The sequence below is a fragment of the Mustelus asterias genome, chromosome 3, assembly GCF_964213995.1.
Source record: "Mustelus asterias chromosome 3, sMusAst1.hap1.1, whole genome shotgun sequence".
Lineage (NCBI taxonomy): Eukaryota > Metazoa > Chordata > Chondrichthyes > Carcharhiniformes > Triakidae > Mustelus > Mustelus asterias.
Window position 1 is genome coordinate 5,761,364 of NC_135803.1, and position 25,548 is coordinate 5,786,911.

General features: G+C 48.1%; 1 protein-coding gene across 1 annotated transcript in view; it reads left to right on the plus strand.

Annotated features, from left to right (window-relative positions):
* The window catches only part of fndc3ba (fibronectin type III domain containing 3Ba), a 348,179-nt gene that overhangs the window by 120,155 nt on the left and 202,476 nt on the right, over nt 1–25,548 (plus strand). The window contains 1 exon segment of the mRNA XM_078204432.1: nt 4,307–4,382. Coding sequence (XP_078060558.1) covers nt 4,307–4,382 — 76 coding nt within the window.

The following is a 25,548-nucleotide window of genomic DNA, read 5'->3' on the forward strand; positions in this document are numbered from 1 at the left end:
AGTAGAAATGCAAGTTCAAACTGGCAGGAGTGAAGCTGGAAATATTTCCTTCTGAGTGTGTGAATGTCAGGTTAAAGGGGATCCTCAAGAAAGATGGAAGGTTCTTTAATATCATAACAACCACATGATGCCTCATGCTCGATGTAACAGCTCCTTACACTCAGCGGCACAGTGGTTAGCACTGCTGTCTCACAGCGCCAGGGACCCGGGTTCGATTCCTGGCTTGGGTCACTGTCTGTGTGGAGTCTGCACGTTCTCCCCGTGTCCGCATGGGTTTCCTCCGGGTGCTCTGGTTTCTTCCCACAGTCTGAAAGACGTGCTGATTAGATGCATTGACCTGAACAGACGCCAGCATGTGGTGACTAGGGGAATTTCACAGTAACTTCATTGCAGTGTTAATGTAAGCCTTACTTGTGACTGATAAATGAACTTTACCTTTTACTTTTTTTTACATTGAGAGCTCCTTAACTTCTGTATCTGCTGATAGGAGTAGAGACCTGCACTTCTTGGAGTGATTTCCATCACCAGTACAATCCTCTTTTCGGCCAATTAAGGGCATTTGAAGTGTTGGAAATGTGGCAGCCAGTTTACGCACAGCAAGCTCCCACAAGCAGCCTTTTCTTATCTTGGGAGGGTGGAGAGGGGAGGGGGGAGAGGGGAGGGGGGAGAGGGGAGGGGGGAGAGGGGAGGGGGGAGAAGGAAGAGGCCGATGCATTAATGCTGAAATTTAGTGACTAGTTTGATTCAGATTTGGGAGAAATTAGTGACTCTACAATTCTATTATCAGCTGCAAACTGTGAATGAAGATCATAATGAAAGTAATTGTTTAATAATCATATTGATTACAGGGATGTAGTGCTTCAGTTAGTTAGCTCCTAATCTGGAATTTAATCGTAGCACTGAATGTTTCAAACAGTTTAGTTGTAGTTTTCTTCTCCTTGAGTTTAATGGATAAGTATCAAGGCACCAGCCCCACACAAGCGATTGGTTAACACAGGAATACACAGGTCCATTTATCAAGGAGTTAAGAAGTTGGTGGCAGTGTTACCCAATCGGTTATCTTGTCCATGTGTCTAGGTTGGGAACTTCCTCAGAACAAACCGAGACTAAGGGCAGAATTTTCCAAAAGAATGGCAAAGGGGGGAATTTTCCCATCCCGTCACCATGGGAATTGTAGCGGGCGGGGCGGGGCGGGGGGGGGGGGGGGCGGCTGGGGGCAGACCATGCAAAGGTCCATTGACCTCGGGTGGGATTTTCCGGTTTTGGGGCAAATGGGGTTGGAACATCCCGCCTTTAGTGCCAGGTTCTGACTGAAAACTGGTGTGTTTCTCTCCAGAGACACGGGCAGGTTTTCCCTCCACATCTTTTGACACTTTGTCAAAAAAAAGCCGGGGGGAGGGGCGTGTTTTGCACCGTCATTCCTGAGCGGAGGGGGCTAAATATGCCGCCAAGCCCAGACTGACAGAGATTGGGTGCCCTCCCCCATCATCAACAGCAAAGGGGCATCAGAGCCCCATCCCAATGCAGACATCCCCCCTCCCCTTCTCTTTCTTGCTCCCTACCACCATCACTGCCCCCCCTCCCTCCCCCCCCCAATATAATAGGAAAAACCAATGGGATTCTCTAACGGTGCCAGGTTGGCACTGCCTGGGTGTCAGAGGGCACTGCACAGCTGTATCCCTCACCACACGGGGGCTATACTCTCCTCCGAGCCCCTGGTGTGGTCATCATGGCTGGTTCTAGCTCCCGATTTTGGAGCCAGTAGTGATTCCCACCAGCGTGATGTCACGCCAGTGGGGGTGGGGGTGGGGGGGGGGGGGGGGGGGGGGAGGAGGGGGGTGGGGGGGAGGGTCACCGGTGGGGAACCATAGAACCATAGAAAATTACAGCTCAGAAACAGGCCTTTTGGCCCTTCTTGTCTGTGCCGAACCATTTTTTGCCCAGTCCCACTGACCTGCACTTGGACCATATCCCTCAACACCCCTCTCATCCATGAACCCGTCCAAGTTTTTCTTAAATGTTAAAAGTGACCCCGCATTTACCACTTTATCTGGCAGCTCATTCCACACTCCCACCACTCTCTGCGTGAAGAAGCCCCCCCTAATATTCCCTTTAAACTTTTCTCCTTTCACCCTTAACCCATGCCCTCTGGTTTTTTTCTCCCCTAGCCTCAGCGGAAAAAGCCTGCTTGCATTCACTCTATCTATACCCATCAAAATCTTATACACCTCTATCAAATCTCCCCTCAATCTTCTACGCTCCAGGGAATAAAGTCCCAACCTATTCAATCTCTCTCTGTAACTCAGCTTCTCAAGTCCCGGCAACATCCTTGTGAACCTTCCCTGCACTCTTTCAATCTTATTTACATCCTTCCTGTAACTAGGTGACCAAAACTGTACACAATACTCCAAATTCGGCCTCACCAATGCCTTATATAACCTTACCATAACACTCCAACTTTTATACTCGATACTCCGATTTATAAAGGCCAATGTACCAAAGGCACTCTTTACGACCCTATCCACCTGTGACGTCACTTTTAGAATGGGAAGATCCCATTCGGAGGTGCCTCGACACGCGTCCCATTATGGGCCCCTGACGAGAGTGAGTGGCCATGGAATTTGCACCCACATATCAAACGAGCCTGGAAAATTCCAGCCTATGTCACGTGATAGATTGCACCATTTTTCCCTGTGGTGTTGGATATACAGAAAACATCACAACTCACACTCACAGGCATACCACAACAAGTCGGTCTCAGTATAAAATGAGCACAACGTTATTGGTTTGTTTTTAAAAACCTGACTGATTCACGAATGTTCTTCAGTGGCACAGTGGCACAGTGGCTCGCACTGATGACTCACAGCCCTAGGAACACAGGTTTGATTCTGGCCTTGGGTCACTGTCTGTGTGGAGTCATAGAGTCATAGAGGTTTACAGCATGACAACAGGCCCTTCGGCCCAACTTGTCCATGCTGCCCTTTTTTTAAAAACCCCTAAGCTAATCCCAATTGCCCGCATTTGGCCCATATCCCTCTATACCCATCTTACCCATGTAACTATCTAAATGCTTTTTAAAAGACAAAATTGTACCTGCCTCTACTACTGCCTCTGGCAGCTTGTTCCAGACACTCACCATCCTCTGTGTGAAAGAATTGCTCCTCTGGATACTTTTGTATCTCTCCCCTCTCACCTTAAACCTATGCCCCCTAGTTTTAGACTCCCCTACCTTTGGGAAAAGATATTGACTATCTAGCTGATCTGTGCCCCTCATTATTTTATAGACCTCTATAAGATCACCCCTCAACCTCCTACGCTCCAGAGAAAAAAGTTCAAGTCTATCCAGCCTCTCCTTGTAACTCAATCCATCAAGTCCCGGTAGCATCCTAGTAAATCTTTTCTGCACTTTTTCCAGTTTAATAATATCCTTTCTATAATAGGGTGAAGTTTGCACATTCTCCCCATGTCTGAGTGGGTTTCCTCCGGGTTCTCCGGTTTCCCCCCACGGTCCAAAGTTGTGTGGGTTAGGTTGATTGACTATGCTAAATTGCCTCTTAGTGTCAGGGGGACTAGCAGGGTAAATATTTGATTTGATTTGATTTATTATTGTCACATGTATTAACATACAGTGAAAAGTATTGGAATGAGAGTAAAAGATAGAATTAGAAAGTATGCTGGGCACAGCTTGCAAGAAGTCGCCTTGCTCCGGTGCCATCTTGGGAAAGTTGTGGGGCTACGGGGTCAGGGGTCTGGGTGGGATTGTGGTCAGTGCAAGGTCGATGGGCCAAATGGCCTCCTTCTGCACTGTAGGATTCTATGATTCTATGAAAGAAGCCCTGTTGTCCTTACCTGGTCTGGGTCTCTCTGTGACTCCAGTCATTAACGGCGCTCTGAAGTGACCTTGCAAAGCATTCAGCTGCATCAAGCTCCACGTGGACCACAGCTGTTCAAGAATGGAAGCTCACCACCACCACCTCAAGACGGGTAATAAATTCTGAACTTATCAGAGACGCCCACATCCCATCTCATCACAACATGATATCAGGAAGAACCTTGCCAGCTGTGATTCCATTGCCTGAGTTGTCAGAGTCATTACCCTCTCTCTCGGAGGGAAAAGTGAGAGTGTGGGGGGGACGGAGTACTGAGCCTAGCTGTGGTGTCACAGAAAGCAACTAGCTCCACACATCCTAGATCCTGGTGTTCCAGCCTCAGCTTCTCCTCATCCAAGCTGTGGAAGAGAAGATCTTTATTGTGTGTGTGCTGCTGCCCTGGCCCGCTGTTAACTCTTGTGTTTTTTTTTTTGCAGGTTATTTTAGTTCAGGTTAACCCGGGAGAAACCTTCACCATCAGAGCAGAAGATGGATCCTTGCAGTGTATCCAAGGTAGGACAATCCCCTGTGAACGGTGCAAAAGAGGGTGAAGGTGGAGCTTTGTGCGTACCAGGCTGATTGGCCATTGTCAGGTGTAAGAGATCCATGTATTTATCTTCCCAGTGTACACAGTCTATCGAGCAAACAGCGAGGCGGTGGTGTAGTGGTGTTGTCACTGGACTAGTAATCCAGAGACCCCAGGTTCAAATCCCACCATTGGCAGATGGTGAAATTTGAATTCAATAAAAATCTCGAATTGAAAGTCTAATGACGACCATGAAACCATTGTCGTAAAAATCCATCTGGTTCACTAATGTCCTTTAAGGAAGGAAATCTGCCGTCCTTAACTCGTCTGGCCTACATGTGGCTCCAGAGCCACTGCAATGTGGCTGACTCTCGGTCGGGCCCTCGGGGTGGGCAATGAGTGTTGACCCAGCCAGCAATGCCCACATCCCATGAATAAAAAAAACCACTAACGTTTATCGAGGCAAATATATGATACAATTTTAGTTTAGATTTACTTTGATGGCTGAGGAACTGCAGAAAGAGGGCAATAAGACACCAGTGAAGATCCAAGATCACAGAACGCTGTTCCCTTTCCCTCAACTAGCCTTCTCTCCACATTTCTAATCCTACTCTGGGAGGATGGTGGCAACTTTGATTCTGAGTTGAGCTTCCTTGTACCATCTCCCCCGACCCACCCCGTCCCAAAAGAAACTGTTAGTGCTGGGGTGAATTGGAGCTTTCAGGACTGAGTTTGAGAGATTTTTGTTGGGTTGGGGCATCGAGGAATCTGGAGTGATGCCGGGTAATTGATGTTGAGGTACAGGTCAGCTGTGACCTGACTGTTTAGCGGGATGGGCTGGACAAGGCAAATAGCCTCCTCCTGTTCACGTGACCGGCACTTTCCACCGGAGCACGGAAATCAAGGATCATTTAACAACAAAGGAAGGCCCCATCAGCACAGCTGGCCAGCTGTGATCCACGGAGCCACTCAACACCTGGCAGAAACCCCCAAAATACAACACACTTAAAAAGATTATTGTGAGCTTGCTCAAGGCTGCTGTGATAGTGACTCATTCCAGCTATCCTGGGAAGCTTCGATTACAGAAGTTTCTGTAACTTTGAAAATAATAATTAGCAGCTATAAATTTGTCAATGTCACAAAGATTAAGATGTTGCACTTTCCTAAGATGTTTTCAATGATTCAAAAATGTGTTATTTATTCACAAGTAAAATCACTTTGAAGTGATTATTGTTTGTGTCCCCCAATCTCCGAGGCTGATTTGCTGCAAAGTATAATATCATTAACACCTCTCACTCATTGTCTTCCAACGATAGAATTCACACTATTCCAGTGTTAAGCACTAGTTGATCTCCCCTGGGGCGTTGCTTGCCCATGATGGGACGTGAGCAGGAATATGGCCGGAATTTGAGATGGAAAGTAGAACATTCGGAGCAGGGAGTGGGGTACAGTACGGAATTGAGGAATAATCCTCTGCTCTTTGTAGAGGAGAGAGTAGAGGTTGCCAACACTCCAGGATTGTCCTGTCGTCTGCAGGAACTGAATTAATCTCCAGGTCACTGCTGTGTGCGACCCTGGAAAAGAATCATTGGGAAATTAAAAAAGATTTGTTATTTTGAGATTTTCTTTGAACATTTCTCTTTACCAGATATAAAAATATTGAAAATGAGCAGGGGAGGAGGGCAGGCTGATTGGCTGAGAGTTAAACATCATCTGATTGGGTAATGAGACTTTTTGCTTTCCAATTGGTCAATGCGTCAAAAGACTAATGGCTGAAACACGGGTGGGGGTGCGGGGGGACAGGTCATGTGATGAAATCTTCCAGGAATCCGTTTAATCGCAGTTTGGCTACCCTGGGGGCTTCCTCCTCACAAGCGGGTGACTGGTTTTACAGATCGTACCTGCTGAGAGAGATGTAGGGACAGAGTGGGATGTGGTGTCTGGGATCTAATTCTATCCCACTGTTGGAGCTGGCGCAGGAACAGTAATGATTCGGGCGAGGCGATGGAGGAGTTGCAACCTCGCAAAGGAACACAAACAACTCTGAATTCACTCATTAACCGAGTATCTGCCTTCCAGCAGAGAAATAGCAGGGACATTTATTGTGATATAAAAACTGAAAGTGCTGATAAACCCAGCAAGTCTGGCAGCATCCGCGGAGAGAGAAACAGAGTTAACGTTTTGAGAACCGTTCTGTAGAAGGGTCACATCGACTGGAAACATTGACCTGGAATTTTACCGCTCCGCCCATCACAGGGATCACAGCGGGCGCGCGGCAGGACATTTGATTTGATTTATTGTTGTCACATGTATTAACATACAGTGAAATGTATTGTTCCTTGCATGCTGTACAGACAAAACATACCGTTCATAAAGAAGGAAAGGAGAGAGTGCTGAATGTAGTGTTACAGTCATAGCTAGGGTGTAGAGAAAGATCAACTTAATGCAAGGGAGGTCCATTCAAAAGTCTGACAGCAGCAGGGAAGAAGCTGTTCTTGAGTTGGTTGGTTTGTGACCTCAGACTTTTGTATCTTTTTCCTGAGAAAAAAGGTAGAAGAGAGAATGTCCGGAGTCCATGAGGTCCTTAATTATGCTGGCTGCTTTGCCGAGGCAGCGGGAAGTGTAGACAGAGTCAAAGGATGGAAGGTTGGTTTGCGTGATGGACTGGGCTACATTCACGACGTTTTGTAGTTTCTTGCGGTCTTGGGCAGAGCAGGAGCCCCATACCAAGCTGTGATACAACCAAAAAGAATGCTTTCTGTGGTGCATCTGTAAAAGTTGGTGAGAATCGTAGCGGACATGCCAAATTTCCTTAGTCTTCTGAGATAGTAGAGGTGTTGGTGGGCTTTCTTAACTATAGTGTCAGCATGGGGGGACCAGGACGGGTTGTTGGTGATCTGGACACCTAGAAACCTGAAGCTCTTGACCATTTCTACTTCATCCCGGTTGATGTAGATGGGGGCATGCCCTCCACTACGCTTCCTGAAGTCGATGACTATCTCCTTCATGGAAAAGTCCGTTAACCTCGGGCGGGATTGTATGGTTTCAGGACGAACGAGGCCATAAAATCCCACCCATTAACTCTTGTTTCTCTCTTCACAGCCTGACCTGCTGAGTTAATCCAGCTTTTTCTGTTTTTATTTGAGATTTCCAGCATCTGCAGTATTTAAGCTTTTGTATTTGTTGTGGGGGAGTGTTATACAGTTCATTCAGGGAGTCGGAGTTGCTGTGGAGACATATACATTTACAATGGAGATATGGACCATGATGAAAGTGGCTTCAACTTTCTATCCATCACATGGCTGACCAGGAGTCTCTCCTGTTTTTACCGCCTGCCATTGGAGTGTGTTTGGAGGGATTTGCAGGTTGACACTCAACCCGTTTTGGCTGCAGTGTGAACGCATCTTCCTTGGCTGTCAAGTCCTGGGGCTGGACTTGAACCCCGAGCCTCTGGCTCAGAGGCAGAGACGTACCCATTGCACCACAAGACCTTCTCGGACATTTAATCATGACCAGTTAATGAGGAGAAACTGTAACCAGATATAAAATTATTCAAATCATTGGACAATATATCCAGAGGGGTGAATGTATTTTTTTAAACACAGCAGGATATGATGTGGAATGCATTGTCTGAAAAGGCCACGGGAATGGATTCATTAGTGACTTCCTGAAGGGGAATTGGATCAATACTTGGGAAAGCCAAAATAACTTTCGGGGAAAGCAAGGAGTCGGACTAATTAGATAGTTCTTTCAAAGAGCCAGCACAGGCACAATGGGCGGAATGGCCCTCCTTCTGTGCTGAACCATTCTATAATCCTTTATTAATTCATGTTCACCAGGAGTCTCTCCCGTGCTTAACGCCTGCCATTGGAGTGTGTTTGGAGGGATTTGCAGGTTGACACTCAATCAGTTTTGGCTGCATTGTGAACGCATCTTCCTTGGCTGTAAAGTCCTGGGGCTGGACTTGATCCAGAGGCTCGGGGTTCGAGTCCAGCCCCAGGACTTGATCGTTAGATCAGCCACCATGTTGGATGGTGAGGCAGGGTCAGTGGGCCGTGTGCTCTGCTCCTGATCCCATTGCTGCTGGTAATTGGTTCTCTGTCCTCTAAGGACAGTCATGATGTGGAGATGCCGGCGTTGGACTGGGGTGGGCACAGTAAGAAGTCTCACAACACCAGGTTAAAGTCCAACAGGTTTATTTGGTAGCAAATACCATAAGCTTTCGGAGCGCTGCTCCTTCGTCAGATGGAGTGGAAATGTTTCCACTCCATCTGACGAAGGAGCAGCGCTCCGAAAGCTTATGGTATTTGCTACCAAATAAACCTGTTGGACTTTAACCTGGTGTTGTGAGACTTCTTACTCTAAGGACAGACCAGCTACTGTCCTGGGTCGAGGCGCCTTGCTCTCTCCCTCTCTCTTTTGTTCAGTCAATACCATAGGGCAGATTAAATTCACACTCGAGGTCCCCCAATGGAGGCTGTCCAAAGAATCTCAAAGTTAAAATTTATTTATTAGTGTCACAAGTCGGCTTGCAGTAACATTGCAATGAAGTTACTGTGAAATTCCCCTCGTCGCCACATTCCGGCACCTGTTTGGGTCAATCCATCTAACCAGCACGTCTTTCAGAATGTGAGAGGAAACCGGAGGAAACCCACGCAGACACGGGGAGAACGTGTAAACTCCATGCAGACAGTGACCCGAAGCCGGAACTGAACCTGGGTCCCTGGCGCTGTGAGGCAGCAGTGCTAACCACTGTGCCACTGTGCCGCCCTTTTAACCTGACGCTGATTTTTGAAAATGTCTGAGTCTCTCTGAGCAGCTATAAGGAATTCTGGATCCAAGGTTTCCCACTGATGTACAGTCAGGGTTTGTACAAGAGGTGATCCTACAGCATTAACAACAACATGCATTTATATAGCGCCATTAGCACAGCAAAACATCCCAAGCTGCCATACAGGTGCATAATCCGACAAAAGATTGGCCCTAAACCAAACAAGGAGATATCAGGACAAACAACCAAAGACGGAGGTTTTAAGGAGCCTCTTATAAAGAGAAGACATTGGTACAGAGAGAGAAGTTTTAGGGAGGGAGTTCCAGAGTTCAGGATCCAGGCAGCTGAAAAGCACGGACCACCAATGATGGAGATGATAAGCACAGGAAGAAGTCTCACAACACCAGGTTAACTCCAAGCGGAGATGATAATACCAGGGAGGCTCAGGAGACCGGAATTGGAGGATCTGGGAGAATTGTGAGACCGGAGGAGATGACAGAGCTTGGGAGAAGTGAGAGCATCTGGAAGGATATGAAAGCAAGGGTTAAAATTGGTAAAATTGAGGCTTTTGCCCGACCAGGAGACAGTTTTGATCAGCAGCGGTGCTGGGGCAGCAGAGATTTGGATGAGTTGAATTTTAGAGGGTGTTAAGTGAGAGGCTCACCAGGAGCATGTTGGGACGGCTGAGGCTGTGAGTTAGCAGCAGTGGATGGGCCAGGGTAGCGGCGGAGATGGACAAGAGTTAAATTAAGAAGGATGATGGAGCTTTGGGGTGTGTTGTGTCCAGACAGTTCAGCATTGGAAAATCAGTGGCCTTGAAGAAGGGGCAGAATAAAGCAGCTGAGCTAATTCCTGCCAGCTGGAATGTCAGGTATGAAGAAAGGTCTCAGGGTGTTGCTCATGTTTTTGTTAGAGAGGGATTGTGAAGTCAGATATTAGTGAGGTTCTGAGGAGATGTGACAGTGCTGATCAAGCTCGATTTCTAACTGGGTTCCCAGCTAACTGTTCGGAGGAGTATCAAACTCTGGATCAATACTCCCCTCCCCTCCCCAGGGGTGAATATTACCATCCAGAACAATTCAAGATATAAAACATTCGAGGTGTTTGTAAAGGCAGCTGTGCCGTCTGCTCACTGTTCCATTGGCATGTGTTCAGGTCAGATTCTGGGAGCCGAGCATGCTTAGGTTTCTAAATCTGGCTCCCTTATCCCAGCGACAGACTCCTCGGCTCTGGCCTCCCAGCTTGTCGCCGGGATAAGGAAACTGGATTTCGGAGCGCAAATGTTCCCAGAACCAAAAATAAAGCCACAGCTCCTGACGGGAAAGCTCATGTCCTTGGGTCGAATCAGAAGACTGGAGGGAAAGACTTTGGTTGGATTTTTTTTATTCCTTCATGGGAAATGGGCGTCGCCGGCTGGCCAGCATTTATTGCCCATCCCTAGTTGCCCAAGGGTAGTTGGGAGTCAACCACATTGCTGTGGCTCTGGAGTCACATGTAGGCCAGACCAGGTAAGGACAGCAGATTTCCTTCCCTGAAGGACATTAGTGAACCAGATGGGTTTTTCCGACAATCGGCAATGGTTTCATGGTCATCAGTAGATTCTTAATTCCAGGTATTTTTTGTTGAATTCAAATTTCACCATTTCTCATGGCAGGATTCGAACCCGGGTCCCTAGAACATTAGCTGAGTTTCTGGCTTAATAGACTAGCGATAATACCACTCGGCCATCGCCTTCCCTGAAGCAAAAGGGCTGCTTTTCTTTGCTTTGTTCTTTCATGGGATGTGGGCATCACTGGCAAGGTCCTCAGAGCATCAACCTGGGCATCTCTAATACCAATCCAGTGACATGACTATGCCACTTTCCCCTCAAAGACACTGTGGATGGGTTTGGGTTCATTGTCCCTTTCCCCTCCCCAGCATCTGCATTGTTGAGGAGAAATGGAAAATCCACTTCACTTCTTTTCATGGCCTTATTCTGGCCTCTGTAAAGACCTTTATTGGGGCAACAGTTCCAAGGATAAGAGCTGCAGTCTGGTAACTTTTTGTTCCTTATTCTTTGTGAATGTTGCTGGCTGGACCAGCATTTGTTAACGATCCCTAACTACCCTTGAACTGAGTGTCTCGCTCAGCCATTTCAGAGGGGCAGTTAGACACCAACCACATTGCTGTGTGTCTGGAGTCACACGGAGGCCAGACCAGGTAATGACTGGTCTGACTTCCTTCCCTAAAGGACATTAGTGAGCCAGATGGGCTTTTAGAACAATAGATGATAGTTTCATTGTCATCATTATAGGGCGGCACGGTAGCATAGTGGTTAGCACTGCTGCCTCACAGCTCCAGGGACCCGGGTCTGACTCCTGTCTTGAGTCACTGTCTGTGCAGAGTCTACACGTTCTCCCCGTGTCTACATGGGTTTCGTCCAGAGGCTCCAGTTTCCTCGCACAGTCCGAAAGACGTGCTAGTTAGGTGCATTGGCCATACTAAATTCTCCCTCAGTGTATCTGAACAGGCGCTGGAGTGTGGCGACGTGAGGATTTTCACAGTAACTCCATTGCAGTGTTAATGTAAGCCTACTTGTGACAATAATAAATCAACTTTTACTGAGACCAGCTTTTCAATTCCAGATTTCACTGCTGTGTGGGATTTGAAATGGTGTCCCGAGAGAATGTGTCCAGGCGTCTGGACCGCTAGCCCAGTGATAGCTCCATGACACCATTGTCTCCACGCCTCTGGCTGTCTTAAGTGGGGGTGGGATGGGAAAGGGGCAGAGCAAGGCAGGAGGACTGGTAGGCAGCTTCAGCAAAGGAAGGTGGCATCGCAGTTAAACGTCATCCCATTGGTCACAGTGGCCAACGAAGTCCCAGGCCAAGATCATAGCATCCCTGCAGTGCAGAAGAGGCCATTCAGCCCTTTGGGTCTGCACCGACTCACTGACAGAGTATCTTACCCAGACCCCCTCCCCCGTCCTATCCCACCATAACCCTTCATAATCCTTTCATAATTTTAAAGGCCTTTTAGGAGGTCACTGCTACCCCCTGGGCTGTAAAGTGACCCCCTCCCCCCCCCCCCCCCCCACTCCTCCCGCCGCTCTCTCCACAGCCTGGGTTCCAGCTCCTGATCTCTACCCACTCTCTGACCGATGCTGGAAGGTGGACGGTTTGCCTCTTGCCTGGGTTTTGGTGATCACTTTCCAGCCTGGATAGGGACTGTGGAGAGGAAAGACAGGATGGAAATGGAATCAGTTACCAGGAAGGTCGAGCTTGGAATGTTGCCTCAGAAAGAGGAGAATAACCATGGGATTTGGGGTGATGGGGGAGGGGAGAAGGGGACTTTGCCATGTCATCTCTTAAAGGCACCAGGCCGATATTCCAGGTATAACTACAGTCTGGGAACTGGACCTGATGCTGTGTGTACATCTCAGTCAAGAATCAATGTGTTCTGGGTAAGCCTCTTTCTAAATAAACTGATATCGTGGTGCCATGTGATAAGCGAATGAGCAGAGATTTGTGTCCTGGGTCGAGGCGCCTTGCTCTCTCTCCCTCTCTCTCTCTCGTTCCGTCAATACCACAGGGCAGATTAAACTCACACCCGAGGCCGCCCAGCGGAGCCTGTCCAGAGAATCTTTTAACGTGAGGCTGGTTTACTTAGCTCTCAGTCTGAGCCAAAGCCAATATTGCTGCTGGATCCAATGCCACAGCCCCAAAGAAATAAAGCACAAAGTAAAGACTTACATTTCTGCAGCACCACAGCCAATACGGTACTGGTGAAGTGTCGTCGCTGTTGGACTGAGGGGAATGCTCCCACAAACAGCAATAAGATAAATGAACAGATACCTTCTGGTCAGGGCATGAGGAGGCCCCCAGGTCCTCTTTGAAACGGGATCTGTCCACCTGAGAGGACAGGTGAGGCCTCGTTTTAACATCTCATCTGGAAGACAGCACCTTGGGCACTGCAGCACTCCCTCAGTACTGCCCTCGGAGAGTCAGTCTCGATGGGAAAAAACAGAAATACAAAGGAATAGAAAAATATGTCAAGTGGAAAAACTTAGTGGATTTGATATGTATAATAACTGATGATGAAGAAAATAATGGGACTTAACGCCCTTCGAGCCTGCTCTGCCGATCATTATGATCATGGCTGATCATCCAACTCAATAACTTAATCCCATCTTCTCCCATATCCTTTGATCCCCTTCACTCCAAGTGCTATATCTAACTCCTTCTTGGAAACATTCAATATTTTGGCTTCAGCTACTTTCTGTGGTAGAGAATTCCACAGATTCACCACTCTCTGGGTGAAGAAATTTCTCCTCATCTCAGTCCCCCTATCCTTGGGCTATGACCCCGAGTTTTGGACACCCCCCACTACCTTGACTTGGGAATATGTGAACCGTTCCTACACTGTCGCTGGGTCAAAGTCCTGGAACTCCCTTCCTAACAGCACAGTGGGTGTACCTACACTACATGGACTATAGCGGTTCAAGAAAATGGCTCACCATCGCCATTGTAAGGGCAATTAGGGATGGACAACAAATTCTAGCCAGCAATGGCCGTATCCTGTGAAAGGAATATTCTTAAACAAAAGCGGGTCATCCACGTTGACACTCTGAGGGGAGTGTTGCACTATGTCATCTTTTGGATGTGATGTTGAGCAAAGGCCATGCTGCCCCTCAGGTTGGCAGAAGAGAAATAGTGGCACTATTTTGAGGAAAGGCAGGGGATTTTGATATGATTTTATTAGAATAAGTGAGGAAAAACTGCATCTAGCGACAGGAGGGTAGAGATGACAGAGATAGGTGATGGGTTGTGAGTTGTTCCGATCTGGAAAGCAACACCAGAAAGGGCAATGGAAGCAATTTCAATAGTAATTTTCAGAAGGGAATTGATAAATACATGAAAAGAGGAAATATTACAGGATGGATTTGATAACTCTGCCAAAAAGCCTGCAAAGACCACAGGGGCTGAATGGCCTTCTGTGCTGGAGCTTTCTATCCACCAGGGGCAGCACAGTGGCGCGGTGGTTAGCAGTGCTGCTTCACAGTGCCAGGGGCATGGGTTCAATTCCGGCCTCGGGTCACTGTCTGTGTGGAGTTTGCACATTCTCCCCATGTCTGCATGGGTTTCCTTCGGGTGCTCCAGTTTCCTCCCGCAGTCCAAAGATGTGCAGGTTGGGTTGATTGGCCATGCTAAATTGACCCTAGTGTCAGGGGGATTAGCAGGGTAAATATGTGGAGTTATGGAAATAGGGCCTGGGTGGGACTGTGGTCGGTGCAGACTCGATGGGCCGAATGGCCTCCTTCTGCACTGTAGGAATTCTATTCTACGATTGTAAGTGTTGCTGGGAGCTGTGACTTTGAATTCCATGTCTTTGAGAAGATGGAGTATTATTCAGTGAGGCGGAGGGTGAACTGGGGCTGGTTTTATGTCTGACCATTTTTGCTGTTGCTGTCTCTTGAGTTCTGAGATTAGCTTGTAACCTTGAAATGTTTCCAACTATTTCTTTTTATAATCAGAAGTGTTTTTGCTTTCATGTTTGAGTTTGGTTTCTGTATTTTTTTTTATGTGACGTGGGTTCTGACGCTCAGAAAGCTCACTGCCCTTGAAGTTGGCTAAACCAGCTGTCTGTTTTCAAAGGGAGTTGCTCATGGTCTTAACCTCACCTTCCCCTTTCTAATACTGAGTCCCGTCTCTGCCTCTTTGACTTTCACCTCACTCTCTGGCTTTGGATAAAAAGCAGGCAAAACTTGCATTTCTATTGCATCTTTCACAATCTGGGGAAGCCCCACAGCATGTTACATTAAATTGTCACGGCAACGTCGGATACATGCAGCCAATTTGTGCACCGCAAGCTCCGACTCACAGCAATGTGACGCTGACTGGATAATCTGTCATAGAATATCACACAGCATCACATTAGAATCTACAGTGCAGAAGGAGACCATTTGGCCCTTCGAGTCTGCACCGACCACAATCCCCATAACCCCACATATTTACATTACTAATCTCCCTGACACTAAGGGGCAATTTATCAAGGCCAATCAACCGAACCCGCACATCTTTGGAGTGTGGGAGCACCCAGAGGAAACTCATGCAGACATGGCGAGAATGTGCAAACTCCACATAGACAGTCACCCGGAATCAAACCCAGCTCTCTGGCGCTGTGAGGCAGCAGTGCTAACCACTGTGCCACCGTGCCGCCCACACGATGTTAGTCAAGGGATCAATGTTAGCCCAGGATATCAGAGAGGACTCCACTGTTTTTCTTTTGAATCCTGCCATGGGACAGTTTTAACATCTGATCTAAGAGACAGCACCTCCGAGACTGCAGCACTCCCTCGGCGCTGCACTGGGAGCGTCTGTTTCGATTTGTGCTCCAGCCTCTGGAGTGGGAGCGGGTGGCACGGAATGAATGCCTGCCCTCCACTGAGGCACGGCAGACAGGGGGAGAATTGATGAGTGTTCTGAGTCCTGTTTGCTCTCCAGTGCCTCATCCTGTGGGTGTTGGGTGGAACACTGAGCTCGATTTAACTGTAGGAAGCTGGGTCTGGCCTGGGCTGTCTGCTCAGTTAGCTGTCTAGACCAGGACCATGGTCGGGGAAAATATTACTCTAAAGAGCAAGGAAGCTCTGTGGGACAAAGGGACCTTGGCGTGTTTGTCCACAGATCTCTGAAAGCAGAAGAGCATGTTAGGAGGGTGGTGAAAAAGGCATATGGGACAGTTGCCATTATCAATCGAGGCATAGATTACAAAGGCAGGGAAGTCATGTTGGAGTTGTATAGAACTTTGGTGAGGCAACAGCTAGAGCACTGTGTGCAGTTCTAGTCGCCACAAGGATGTGATTGCACTGGAGGGGGTGCAGAGGAGATTCACCAGGATGCTGTCTGGGATGGAGCATTTAAGTTATGAAGAGAGGTTGGATCGGCTTGTGTTGTTTTCATTGGAGCAGAGAAGACTGAGGGGCGACCTGATTGAGGTGTTCAAGATTATGAGAGACATGGACAGGGTGGATAAGGAGCAGCTGTTCCCCTTAGTTGAAGGGTCAGTCATGAGGGGAAATAGGTTCAAGGTGAAGGGCAGGAGGTTCAGGGGGGATGTGACGATAAACCTTTTTACCCAGAGGGTGGTGACGATCTGGAATGTGCTGCCTGGGAGGGTGGTGGAGGCGGGATGCCTCACATCCTTTAAAAAGTAACTGGATGAGCACTTGGCACATCATAACATTCCGGGCTATGCGCCAAGTGCTGGCAGATGGGATTCGATGGCAGGTCAGGCGTTTGACATAGGTCAGTGCAGACCCGATGGGCTGAAGGGCCTCTCCTGCACTCTATGAATCATAGATTCATAGAATCAACGGCATGGAGACAGGCCCTTTGGCTCAAACTGCTCCAACCAAAAAGCCCATCTTTGCTAACCCCATTTGCCTGCATTTGGCCCATATCTCTCTAAACCTTTCCTACCCATGTATCTATGATTCTATGATTTAAACAAAGCAACAATAGCAACATCTTTAATGTCCCAAGGTGCTTCACAGAAGCATTATCAACCAAAATGTGACGTCAAGACACAGGTAGGTTTTAAAGAGGATCTTAAAGGAGGAAAGTAAAGCACAGAGAGAGGTGGAGATGTTCAGGGAGGGAGTTTCAGACTCAGGCAGCTGAAGGCGCGGCTGGCAATGATGGAGCCACTAGAATTGGCGATGCTCAATTAGCCTGGGTTGGAGAAGCTCAGAGATCTCGCCAGGTGAGGGGCTGGAGGGGGTTACAGAGATAGGGAAGGTGCAAGGCCATGGAGTAGATCTGAACACAAATTTGAGGTATTGCTGAACTGGGAGGCAATGTAGGTCAGTGAGCACAGGGCTGGGGCGATGGGTGAATGGGACTTGATGCGAGTTGGGGCAGAGGAGGAATCTTGGATGAATTGAAGTTTCTGATTGCCTCTCTTTTTGGAAGCTGTATTTGTGGATGATGATCTGGCTGTGATCTTGCTGTGCTGCGAACTTGCCACAGTCAGATAACCCACCAACTGACAGGCTGAGTTAACAATTCCTGGGCCAGGGAATTGTGCCACCTGCCTGTCTCTCCCACCCTCTCATTGACCCTGTCTGTCTATCTGGCTCTTTCTGTGTCCCTGTCTTACTCTATCTGTCTCTCTTTTTTGCTGTCCTTCATACCATATATCTCTCTCACTTTTTGTCTGTCCATCTCCCTGCCTCTGTTTCTCTTTCTTTTTGTTTCCCTACATTCTTTCTGTCTATTTGTCCTCTTCACTCTAACTGTGGGCAGCACGGTGGCACAGTGGTTAGCACTGCTGCCCCACAACGCCAGGGATCTGGATTCAATTCCCAGCTTGGGTCACTGTCTGTGTGGAGTCTGCACGTTCTCCCCGTGTCTGCATGGGTTTCCTCCGGGTGCTCCGGTTTCCTCCCACACTCCAAAGATGTACGGGTTAGGTGGATTGGCCATGCTAAATTGCCCCTTAGTGTCAGGGGGACTAACAAGGTTAAATGCATGGGTTATGGGGATAAGGCCTGGGTGGGATTGTGGTCGGTGCAGACTCAATGGGCCAAATGGCCTCCTTCTGCACTGTCGGGATTCTATGATTCTAAAGGACAGAGAATGTCCAAAATCATTGTGTTACTGGCAAGAAACAAGCTCAGAATATCACAGAGCATTCCAGCCACTGGAGTAACTTGAGAAGTGTCGTTCCGGATGTAGAAATGCACAGAAACAGAGACACAGGCACTGGTTGGCATGGACAAGTTGGGCCGAAGGGCCCATTTCCGTGTTGCCTATCTCTACAACTTTAAAACATAGCCACTAATCTGCACATTTGAATTGGTGGTGATTTCCCGATGTGCCAATGTTAGGTGTACACCAGGAAACTCTAATCCTTTTGTACACTGGCCCTAGCACGCCAGAACTCGCTCTACAAAGACTCTGACGGAAAATGAGCAAGATTTGAAAATCCCTTCACCCTCCCTCGGGCGAACCACTTTTTAAATTCAGGGAAATTAACTGGAATTTGCTTCCACGGAAAACATCAAAGGAAAGGAGAATTTATCAACTTTCCCGAGCTAATTTTCCTGCCAAATAAGCCAATTGGGCTAACGACACTGAAATTGTTAATTAGAGCACGGTGTGTGTGCTGGAAAGTTACCGGCAATGCCAGGGTTCAAAGCCACTTCAGTAAATTACAACATTTATTTTAAACAGTTTGAGCAGCTGTCTTCCTTTCATTTCTTTGTCTCGGGCAAATAAAAACAACAATTTGCAACTTGTACGAGGGACTGCACCGTGATGCCTTCGCTGGGGGATTTCGGAATCAAATTGCTGAGATTTGAATGTTGAACCACGGGTAGTCATCCAGTCCTGCCGCGGGCTATTGCAAAGCAAAATAACTTGCCTTTGTATTGCGCCTTTCACCGCCTCGGAATGTGCCAGAAGTCTTTATAGCCATTGCTGGCTCCTTCTATCCAGGGAGGATGGCGGACCTCAGGGTGAGGGGCAGTTTCATATGCTGCATGTTTGCTGATGGCTGATGGGGTCGCTCTGCCAGAGGCAGATTCTGCCACAGATGAAGTGGTTATTCGGTGTCGCGATGTGTTGTTTAAGGTAACGAGAGATTAGGCAGTTTACAGCCTCCCGGCCTTAACATTGAGTTCAACAACTTCAGAGCATGAACTCTGACCTCCATTTGATATATCCCACCCCCCCAACACCCCCACCATACATATACGCATATACACACACATACACATGCACACACACACGTACACATACACACATACACATACACACGTACACATCACCGCATTCCCCCACCCTGCCCCCCGCCTCCGGTCTGGCACTTGTTTTTGAGTTTTGCTTTCACAGAATACTGACCCTTGTTCTATGAAAACGTTCTGCTAAATGACCTTTATACGACTATTAGCACTTTCTTTAATCTTTAACACTCCCTTTGTCTTGTGTCCGTGACATCTTTATCAATCTCCTGGACTCCCACCTACCTCTAGCTCTCTATTTTGCTCTACCTGCACCTCCAAACCCCCCCCACACCGCCCCCTCCCTGAGCCCCCAACAGTATAAATCCCATCACATTTCTACCTCCTCAGTTCTGGAGAAGAACCATACAGACTCGAAACATTGGGCTGGATTCTCCGACCTCACCCTTGGCTGGGATTCTCCTGTCCCGCTGCAATGAATGGAGATTTGGCTGAGCGACAGATTCTCCATTCTCGCTGGTCGCAGTGGCAGGGTGTGAACAACTGGAGAATTCTGGACATTAACTCTGTTTCTCTCGCCACAGATGCTGAGTGTTTCCAGAATTTTCTGTTTTTATTGGTGTCCACCATGTTGGCAAAGTGTAATCATGGTGATAATGTAGGAGCCAATCGGTGCACAGCAAGCAACCATGTGACAAACAGCTAGCAGTTTTAGGGATGTTGATTAAGGGTTAAATATTGAGCAGGACACTGTGGAAGAACTACTTTGCTTTTTGCTTTGATTTGATTTATTATTGTCACATGTATTAACATGCAGTGAAAAGTATTGTTTCTTGCGTGCTATATAGACAAAGCATACCGTTCATAGAAAAGGAAATGAGAGCGCAGAATGTAGTGTTACAGTCATAGCTAGGGTGTAGAGAAAGATCAACTTAATGTGAGGTAAGTCCATTCAAAAGTCTGACAGCAGCAGGGAAGAAGCTGTTCTTGAGTCAGTTGGTACGTGACCTCAGACTTTTGTATCTTTTTTCCTGACGAAAGAAGGTGGAAGAGAGAATGTCCGAGGTGCGTGGAATCCTTGATTACACTGGCTGCTTTGCCGAGGCAGTGGGAAGTGTTACCACAGTCAATGGATGGGAGGCTGGTTTGCGTCATGGATTGGGCTACATTCACGACCTTTTGTAGTCCCTTGCGGTCTTGGGCAGAGCAGGAGCCCATACCAAGCTGTGATACAACCAGAAATAATTCTTTCTATGGTGTATCTGTAGAAGTTGATGAGAGTTCCTGAGTCATGTTATCCATGGGTCTTTTACTTCCATCTGAGATGGCGTGAAGGTTTGGCATCTCACAGCACCTCCGACAGTGCAGCACTCCCTCGGTGCTGCACTGGGACTGCCAGCCTTGAACTTTGTGCTCAGATCTCAGGAGGGGAGGGCAGGATTGAACCCACAACCTTCGTGCTCAGCGAGTCACAGCTGGCACATGTTAGTCTGGGAGATTATTCCAGACCCCAGGAATCTCAGCACCGTTCTCACCTCCCACACAGCACGAGTTCTGATATTGTAACTCTTTGATGAATGCGATACAGGCGAGGTCAGCTGCAGATGTGATAGAAAGATTCAGTGTGACAGAATAAAAGGCACGTGTCTTGATATGAAAAGACAAATCAATAGATGAATAGACTGACATGAAACAACATTACACATGAAAGTGATCGGAGTTATTCACCTCGGCGTACGGCCTCTGATCTTGTTCGTCCTCTGGCAAAGCTCAGCACTGGAGATTTTAATCAGGACTGACAGAGAGTCTGTGCTGGAGGGTTATTGCCGGTTACCCAAAGCCCGCGACTGCCCAGGAATCTTTCACTTGTACAACACACAGCGGCTCAACAAAACCGATTCCTCTTTGATCCGGGCCACAAGAGCAATTGGGAGATTGTGCTAAAACTTTTATAAGACACAGGTTCTCCCCCCCCTGCCAAGCTGCCAGATGGTTTCCGATTCTGGGCACTCTGGGGAAGAATGCAGAGGTCTTAGGTAGGGCATGAGGGAGATTTACTAAAATGCTGCCAGCGATTGGGGAGGTTGGTGGGGGGACCTCAGAAAAGCGGAGAGATTGGAGAAACCGGGATTGAGGCAGCGAGGGGTTAAATCATAGAAATCATAGAAACCCTACAGTGCAGAAGGAGGCCATTCGGCCCATCGAGTCTACACCGACCACAATCCCACCCAGGCCCTACCCCCACATATTTTACCCGCTAATCCCTCTAACCTACACATCCCAGGACTCTAAGGGGCAATTTTTTAACCTGGCCAATCAACCTAACCCGCACATCTTTGGACTGTGGGAGGAAACCGGAGCACCCGGAGGAAACCCACGCAGACACGAGGAGAATGTGCAAACTCCACACAGACAGTGACCCGAGCCGGGAATCGAACCCGGGACCCTGGAGCTGTGAAGCAGCAGTGCTAACCACTGTGCTACCGTGCCGCCCTTAAGGTTCCGCCCTTAATCAAAACCGTGCCGCGGTTAAGGGGGAGACATGATTAAAGGAGGGACAGAACTGGCAGCCGGGACGGCATGGTGGCACAATGGTTAGCACTGCTGCCTCACAGCGCCAGAGACCGGGGTTTGATTCCCGGCTTGGGTCACTGTCTGTGTGGAGTCTGCACATTCTCCCCGTGTCTGCATGGGTTTACTCCGGATGCTCCGGCTTCCTCCCACAGTCCAAAGATGTGCTGGTTAGGTGCATTGGCCATGCTAAATTCTCCCTCAGTGTACCCGAACAGGCGTCGGAGTGTGGCGACTAGGAGATTTTCACAGTAACTTCATGTAAGCCTATAAATAAACTTTAACATTCTGGGATACTGTTGTTTTCGACGGGACAGAAGGGGGAACAAAAGGAGTCGGGGAGTTGCATTCCTGATTAAGGAGCAGATCACAGCTGTGTTGAGGGAGGAGACATTGGAGGGATCCTGTAGTGAGGCATTATGGGTGGAGCTCAGGAATAGGAAGGGTGAAATCACAATGTTGGGAGTGTATTATAGACCTCCCAACAACCCGTAGGAGACAGAGGAGCAGGTGTGTAGTCAGATACTGAAACGGTGTGAAAAAAGCAGGGTAGTTATGGTGGGTGACTTTAACTGACCCCATATTGACTGGGACTCCCTTACAGCCAGGGGCTCGGATAGAGAGCAGTTTGTGAGATGTGTTCAGGACGGCTTTTTGATACAGCATGTTGACAATCCAGTCAGTGAGGGGGCCGTACTAGACTTGGTATTGGGCAATGAGCCAGGCCAGGTGATCAATGTTTCAGTGGAGGAGCATTTTAGGTTCAACGACCATAAATCCATAAGATTTCGGGTAGTCGTGGATAAGGACAAGAGTGGCCCTCGGGTGAGGGTGTTTAATTGGGCGAGGGACAATGACATCCAAATTAGACAGGAAGTGGGGAATGCGGATTGGGAGCGCTATTTGAGGAGAAATCCATGTCTGGCATGTGGGAGACTTTTAAAGGCCGGTTGATTGAAGTGCGGGACAGGCATGTCCCTGCAAACATGAAGGATAGAAATGGCAGGATTCGGGAACCACGGGTGACAAGGGAAATTGTAAGCTTAGTCAAAAGGAAAAGGAAGCATACGATAGGTCGAGACATCTAAAAACAAACAAAGCCTTTGAGGCGTACAGTGAAAGTAGGGAGGAATTTAAATGTGGAATTAGGAGGGCGAAAAGGGGCCATGAAATATCTTTAGCAAACAGGGTCAAGGAGAATCCCAAGGCTTTTTATGTATTAGGAGCAAGAGGGTAGTAAGAGAAAGACTAGGCCCACTCAAGGACAATGGAGGGAAGTTATGCATGAAACCACAGGAAGTGGGTGAAATCCTTAATGAGTACTTTGTATCGGTATTCACCAAGGAGAAGGAAATGACAGACATTGAGGTCAGGGGTGGGTGTGTGAACGCTCTAGAGTACGTCAATATGTCAAAGGAGGAAGTGTTGAGTATCCTAAATTGCATTAAAGTAGACAAATCCCCAGGGCCGGATGGAATCTATCCCAGATTACTGTGGGAGTCAAGGGGAGAAATAGCTGGGGTTTTAACAGATATCTTCACATCCTCTTTGACCACAGGCGAGGTTCCAGAGGACTGGAGAATAGCCAATGTTGTTCCCTTGTTTAAGAAAGGAAGCAGGGATAATCAGGCAAATTATAGGCCGGTGAGTCTGGCGTCAGTGATGGGGAAGCTTTTGGAGAAGATACTGAGGGACGGGATATATGCACATTTGGAGGAAAATGGACTAGTTAGTGACAGGCAGCATGGTTTGTACGGGGAGGGTCATGTCTGACCAACTTGATTGAGTTTTTTGAAGAGGTGACAAATAAAATTGATGAGGGAAGGACTGTGGATGTAGTTTATATGGATTTTAGTAAGGCGTTTGACAAGGTCCCAAATGGCAGACTGGTACAAAAACTAAAATCACATGGGATTCGGAGTGGGCTGGCTAGATAGATACAGAACTGGCGTGCTTATAGAATGATGTGGCGATGCCGGCGTTGGACTGGGGTAAACACAGTAAGAAGTCTCACAACACCAGGTTAAAGTCCATAGCGGATGACTTCTTTAACGTATTAACATCAAGGACGGTCACCTCAGCACTTCACTGTACCGCAAGCCCACTGATAACCTCACGATGCTCCACTTCTCCAGCTTCCACCCTAAACACGTTAAAGAAGCCATCCCCTACGGACAAGCCCTCCTATACACAGGATCTGCTCAGATGAGGAGGATCACAACAGGCACCTTGAGACGCTGAAAGGTGCCCTCAAAAGAACAGGATGACTCATCGATTGACAGTTCCGACGCGCCACGGCGAAAAACCGCACCGACCTCCTCAGAAGACAAACATGAGACACAGTGGACAGAGTACCCTTCGTCGTCCAGTACTTCCCCAGAGCGGAGAAGCTACGGCATCTCCTCCGGAGCCTTCAACATGTCATTGATGAAGACGAACATCTCGCCAAGGCCATCCCCACACCCCCACTTCTCGCCTTCAAACAACCGCACAACCTCAAACAGACCATTGTCCGCAGCAAACTACCCAGCCTTCAGGAGAACAGTGACCATGACACCACACAACCCTGCCACAGCAACCTCTGTAAGACATGCCTGATCATCGACACGGATGCCATCATCTCACGTGAGAATGCCATTCACCAGGTACACGGTACATACTCTTGCAACTCGGCCAACGTTGTCTACCTGATGCGCTGTAGGAAAGGATGTCCCGAGGCATGGTACATTGGGGAGACCATGCAGACGCTACGACAGCAGGTGAATGAACACCGCTCAACAATCACCAAGCAGGAGTGTGTTCTCTTCCTGTTGGGGAGCACTTCAGCAGTCACGGGCATTCAGCCTCTGATCTTCAGGTAAGCGTTCTCCAAGGCGGCCTTCACGACACACGACAGCGCAGAGTCGCTGAGCAGAGACTGATAGCCAAGTTCCGCACACATGAGGACGGCCTCAACCGGGATCTTGGGTTCAGGTCACACTATCTGTAACTCCCACGACTTGCCTGGGCTTCCAAAATCTCACTAACTGTCTTGGCTGGAGACAATGCACATCTCTTTAAACTGTGCTTAACCCTTTCTCCACTCACATTGTCTGTACCTTTAAGACTTGATTACCTGTAAAGACTCGCATTCCAACCATTATTTTGTCAATTGAGTTTGTGTCTTTATATGCCTTGTTTGTGAACAGAACTCCCACTCACCTGACGAAGGAGCAGCAAGCGCTCCGAAAGCTAGTGGCTTTTGCTACCAAATAAACCTGTTGGACTTTAACCTGGTGTTGTGAAACTTCTTGTTGCTTATAGAAGACAGAGTAGTGGTGGAAGTGTGTTTTTCAGAATGGAGATCTGTAGCTAGTAGTTTTCCGCAGTGATCAGTGCTGGGACCTCTTGTTTGTCGTATATATAAATGATCTGGAGGGAAATGTCGTGGTCTGATTAGTAAGTTTGTAGATGACACGAAATTTGATGGAGTTGCTGATAGCGCTGAGGATTGTCACAGGATACAACAGGATATAGATAGATTGGAGACTTGGGCACAGAAACGGCTGATGGAGTTTAATCTGGACAAATGCGAGGTGATACATTTTGAAGGACCAACTTTTAGTGTAAATGGCAGAATCCTGAGGAACATTAACATACAGAGGGATCTGGGCGTGCAGGCCCACAGTTCCCTAAAAGTGGCAACACAGATGTCCAAGGCGGCACAGTGGCACAGTGGTTAGCACTGCTCCCTCACAGCGGCAGAGACCCGGGTTCGATTCCCGACTTGGGTCACTGTATGTGAGGAGTTTGCACGTTCTCCCCATGTCTGCGTGGGTTTCCTCCGGGTGCTCCAGTTTCCTCCCACATGGATTTCAGTAAGGCATTTGACAAAGTCCCACATGGCAGGTTGGTTAAGAAGGTTAAGGCTCATGAGATACAAGGGGAAGTGGCTAGATGGGTGGAGAACTGGCTTGGCCATAGGAGACAGAGGGTAGTGGTCGAAGGGTCTTTTTCTGGCTGGAGGTCTGTGACCAGTGGTGTTCCGCAGGGCTCTGTACTGGGACCTCTGCTATTTGTGATATATATAAATGATTTGGAAGAAGGTGTA